The sequence below is a fragment of the Ciona intestinalis genome, chromosome 8 (genome assembly GCF_000224145.3).
Source record: "Ciona intestinalis chromosome 8, KH, whole genome shotgun sequence".
Classification (NCBI taxonomy): Eukaryota; Metazoa; Chordata; class Ascidiacea; order Phlebobranchia; family Cionidae; genus Ciona; species Ciona intestinalis.
In genome coordinates, this window is record NC_020173.2 from 1,671,624 (window position 1) to 1,676,984 (window position 5,361).

At 31.5% G+C, this 5,361-nt stretch overlaps 1 protein-coding gene across 1 annotated transcript in view; it reads right to left on the minus strand.

Annotated features, from left to right (window-relative positions):
- Positions 1–5,361, minus strand: part of LOC100184707 (ATP-binding cassette sub-family A member 1-like) — a 35,798-nt gene that overhangs the window by 2,678 nt on the left and 27,759 nt on the right. Inside the window, exons 39-45 of the mRNA XM_026835495.1 lie at positions 4,740–4,878; positions 4,263–4,374; positions 3,247–3,438; positions 2,489–2,703; positions 2,001–2,197; positions 1,558–1,754; positions 969–1,098 (exon numbers count right to left, since the gene is read on the minus strand). Coding sequence (XP_026691296.1) covers positions 969–1,098; positions 1,558–1,754; positions 2,001–2,197; positions 2,489–2,703; positions 3,247–3,438; positions 4,263–4,374; positions 4,740–4,878 — 1,182 coding nt within the window. The remainder of the gene's footprint in view (positions 1–968; positions 1,099–1,557; positions 1,755–2,000; positions 2,198–2,488; positions 2,704–3,246; positions 3,439–4,262; positions 4,375–4,739; positions 4,879–5,361) is intronic.

A 5,361-nucleotide genomic window follows, 5' to 3' on the forward strand; every position in this document is an offset into this window, starting at 1 on the left:
TTGGAAATGAGTTGTATTTTATTAAAACCGATATACATCGCGATTGCTTAACCCAGCAATATACAGACATATACCCTTTTTGTATGGTCATTTTTATGCGCGTAAGTACTCGCATATTTACACGCAAAAAAAAGTTAACATGCATAACGCCATAAGCGTGTCATCTGCTGTAGAAGGTTGGTTATTACCCTTTTTGCATGGTCATTTTTATGCGCGTAAGTACTCGCATATTTACTCGCAAAAACAAAGCTAACACGCATAGCGTCATAATAAGTGTCATCTGCTGTAGAAGGTTGGTTGTTATACTCTTTTTGCATGGTAAAAAAGTTAATGCGATTAGCGATTCGCATTAACTCGTCCCATGATAACTCGCTTACCGCGTTATTTTGCATGGTCATTGGTTTATGCGCGTATCAACATTGAGTTAGCTTATTTTAGCGCAATATTGTTAAATCTAGTTTATAAAATAGGTTTTGATACTTTATGGTGCTATTACCAACTAAAAACTGTAAAAATAATACCCGAAAAAGATTAGGCTCTCAAAAGTGAAACTGTACTTTCACTATACTTTTCTTTACTCGCATAATGCGAGTAACAACCAACCTTCTACAGCAGATGACACGCTTATAACGTTATGCGTGTTAACTTTGTTTTTGCGAGTAAATATGTGAGTACTTACGCGCATAAAAGTGACCGTGCAAAAAGGGTATAACTGCTGTTCTGGTATAAAAATGCTAACGTCTTTTGGTATGGCAAATGAAACGTTGGTTGGAATAAATCTTATCTTTCATTTTTATACAGAAAGAAGCAAACTTTACGGATAAAAATTTCACCTGAAAACTAGTATTACTTATTTGTTTATAAAAAATATTTAATTTTTTAAAAGTAAGTGGTCCACATAAAAATGTTTCCATATTATCATTGCAAAAACTTAGTTTTAAAATGGTAAAATATTCACTTTGACCCACCATAATCATGCTACTGTGACTTTCCTTCACAATACTTGATGGAAAAGATTCTTCAACGAAAGATTTAACAAGTTCAAGGTTCCCAATGTTGCCTGCTACCTTTATTGTGATGGTGTAACCTTCTCCATATCTGTGTTTGAAAAGTAAATGATCACGCTAATACAAGGTGAAAATAAGTTTTTAAAAGGCTTGTATGTAAGGGTTGTGACTTTACTAGGGATGTGCCGAGCTGAGCTTGCTTTTTTGATGCTCGGCGCTCGACTAAAATTTGGACCAATTAAATGTAAATATGTTTTAACAGTAGGTGACATTTAACAATTGTTGTTTTGTTGCTATATGCTGTCTTTTCAATCTAAATATTTTTCAATCTTCACTACCAAGGTTAAATAGACAAATAAAAATAAAATAGGTAAAAAAGGTTTAAAGTATGTCTTTTATAAACCGTCCAATATCTGGATCTTTTTTATAATGCATTATATAGCACATCCTGAAGTTAAAAATACAGGGTGTTTATTACTTGCAAATACACCTAAAACTAACTCACTAAGCAAAACCCTACCCATTGCTCAATACAAAACAGTAAACACACCTATTTTTCAGATGCTGAGGTCCTCCAATGCACTTAAAACTCCCATTGACCATGATGGCAAGTCTTGTACAAAGCGCTTCACATTCCTCCATGCTATGGGAGGTAAGCACAATACATCTTCCTCCACTCACAGCTTCAGATATTCTACCCCAAAGGAATCTACGTGATAGAGGATCCATGCCAGCAGTTGGTTCATCCTTTTGAAATTTTTTGTTTAGAAAATATTTTTAGCTTTTTTTTTTGTTTATAGATTTAGAACATATTTATTTTTTGTCTTGATAACATATTAAAGTAAAAATTAGTTTTTAATGAGGGTTTTGAGATTTCTGTATCACTATTTTTACATCAATTAACAATGTAGCCTACATAAAATATGTATTAATATACAATTATAAGAATTATTGACGGAAAATAATTTCCAAATCATATACTTCTTCACTTACCAAAAATACAATAGGTGGACAACCAATAAATGCAATCGCCGCTGATAATTTCCGTTTGTTTCCACCACTGTAGGTTCCTGCTGTTTTATCTGCATACATGGTGAGTCCAAATCTCTTTATTCCCCACTCTGCTACTCTGGAAATATCTTCAGGTGGAACGCCGCGTAACTTGGCATAAAATTCCAAATGCTCACGGCCTGAAAAATTACAATTTGATTTGTTACAGCTTGGAAATTCACAATTTTATTTTTACAGCCTGAAATTTTACGATTTTGTATAGTGGGATGGGAGAAGAGGGGGTACTTTTAACAAGTAATATCCAAACATCCTGATGGTGTTTTAAACAAATAACAACGCCCCATGTGAGTCGTGAGGATATGGTTTTATAATTCTTTGAATGTTTTTTGTTTACTACCAAATTGGACGAGAAAATAGAATGAATGGGTGTCCTATCTTCCCCACCCTACTACATAATTTTCCCAGCTCACCTGTAAGTAGTTGATTAAGTGCTTCAAACTGCGGGCAGTATCCGGTATTCTGTTGTACCTCCCTTATGTTATCCATGATACTTCTATCACATATCCAAGCATCCCCAGCAGTTGGAGCAATGTCTCCAGTCAGCATTTTGAATGTGGTCGTCTTACCAGCGCCGTTAACGCCCAATAAACCAAAGCATTCACCTTGTGGTACTCCAACACACATACTGCAGAAAAAAACAACGAAAAATCAAATTTGGTAAAAAAAACTACGAAAAATTAATTTGGTAAAAAAAACAACGAAAAATTAATTTGGTAAAAAAACAATGAAAAATTAAATTTGGTAAAAAAAACTACGAAAAAATAATTTGGTAAAAAAAACAACGAAAAATTAATTTGGTAAAAAAAACAATGAAAAATTAAATTGCCTAAATATCACTAGTCATTACTATTTAACATAGATTTAGCATTGGGGTAATGAGGCAACTTTTGCCAAAACCTCAGGTTCCCTGGTGTGCCTTACTGTAGCACCTCACTCATATAAACATACAGAATTTTTAGATTTATTTGTTAACAATATAAACCAGCATACATAGACAGTTTCAACAGTGATATACTAAATCTTATGTAGTTTATGTAGTTTATGTTTTTAAAGAATAAAACTTTGCAAACTAACCAGGCAGTATCTTAGTACAACCAGTCAAAAATTTGGATAATTCATTTAGCAGTTTTCAACTATAAAAAAAGTAACAGATATTTTGAATACTTACCGATCTACAGCTAACAGTCGTTTCTTGCTTCCAACTTTCGTGTAAACTTTTGTTAAATTTTTGATCCGTAAAATATCTGTGACATCTGATTTAAGCAACCTCTGTTTCTCTGCAGCGACGTCGTCGTCTTCCTCACTGGAGTTGTGAGGAATCTTACTCAAGTCTTCTACTTTATCACGTTTGATAAAAAATCTAAAATTGCAAATTATATAAATATTTTGTGAAATATGTGTATTTATTTCGAATATTAGGTGTTAAGCTTTGGTGTTTAGTGTTGTTTTTGTTTATATAGTAATTAATTACAACATTTTTGAGTTGTGGTGAATTTTACTCAAGTCTTCAACTTTATCACGTTTGAAGAAAAATCTAAAATTTTAAATTATTAAATATTTTGTGAGTTGTGGTATCATGTATTTTTAAAACCGGATGTGTAGCTAGTGTATGGTATCGTGTTGTTTATACATTAATCAGTTTACAACAATTTTGGGTTGTTGGAAATTGTACTTAAGGCTTTTACTTTATCACGTTTAATGAAAAATCTAAAATTGCAAATTCTTTAAAGATTTTGCGAGGTGTGTATATGTATATTTAATACCAGAAATGTAGCTTTGGTGTATACTATCCTTTATATATTACTTTAGTTTACAGTTGTTTGTACTTTTAACACATTTATTACATTGGTGAAAAGTGCAAAGTAAAGTTACTATATTAGCATAATACAGTAGTGATATAATAATTTGTAAATATATATCTATATAATTAAAGCATAAAGCAGTAACAAGAAGTATACGAAATGTCACAGATATTAAATGAATGTTACTTGCTAAAATCGACAGTCGTTAAACACAGATGTTCTGTTTCATACACCTCGTGCCAGCTTACAAGTTACCACATATATGTAACTTTGTGGTGATTGTTTTTTCTGTAAGGCTGACAATTTACTAAAAACAAAGAATTTCACTGTTTCTGTACCCCAATAAAACATACACCCTACCCAAAGAAGCATAGTCAGTTACCTGTACTGTATCAATACAGTAAGAATAAAGAACACGACCCCTTCAATTGCCATCGCAAGCAAATTCCTCCCAACCAAATCAAAATCAAACGGATTTTTGAAAGAGTTTATACCTGTGTGATCATAAATTAATTTAAATTTAGACTTTTTGGCTTTTTTAAATTAAAATATAGGGCATGCATGCACTAGTATAATAATAAATGATATCACATTGTTGATAAATTTTAAAAAAATTTGATAAAGTTTAAGCCTATATTACTACACTTTTTCATAACCTAAAAATGCGGAGTGTATAAAATTAATTTATTTTCAGTCTTTAAAAACTAAAAAACGTTAGAAATGTACAAATTCAAACTTTTTTTGAAAAAGAAGGTTCATTTTCAGATTAAATAGAATCTGTTTTTAAAAACAAAAAAATATAAATTTTAAATTAAAATTTTTAGACCAAAATAGAATTAAATAAAGTTTAAAATTTTACCAAATGCAGCATACGCATCAGCATATGCTTGGTTAATGGCCATGTCAATCAAAGCACGTCCAAGGCAGTATTGTGGAAACGCAAGGAAAATAATCTTCAATACATCGTTTACTGCAGTGAGGTTAGGGTCATCCAATAACTGGGGAACAGAGTTTCATGTTTACTAAAGTGAAAATTAAATATTGCTATTATGAGTGTAATGCAGTTGAGTTTGTGGTGTTTCATACCATGTTTTCTATTCTTTCACAACCTTTCCCCGCTATCGTTTTCTGTGATTTCTACCGTCACGACACGGTGAACCCACAGGTGCACTTTTTTCTGTAACCTTGCTCGCAACGCGTGTTTGTGTTGCAATATCTATTTACTTTTATATTTTACATTTTTTTTAATTTTACAACATTTTTTAATTTTTTTTTTTTAATTTTAGTTTTAATTTTCCCTTTTATATTTTACAACTGTTTTAATTTCCATTTCTAATACGGTTTTTAAATAAATCTACTAAAAAAGACACAATTTTTATATGCTTAAAGATGTGCATTACTAGCTAAATAGGTTGACTCAGTTGTATGTAAACTTTTAAATTAAATTATATTCTGTATAGGTGGGGTCCTAGGATGTGCAC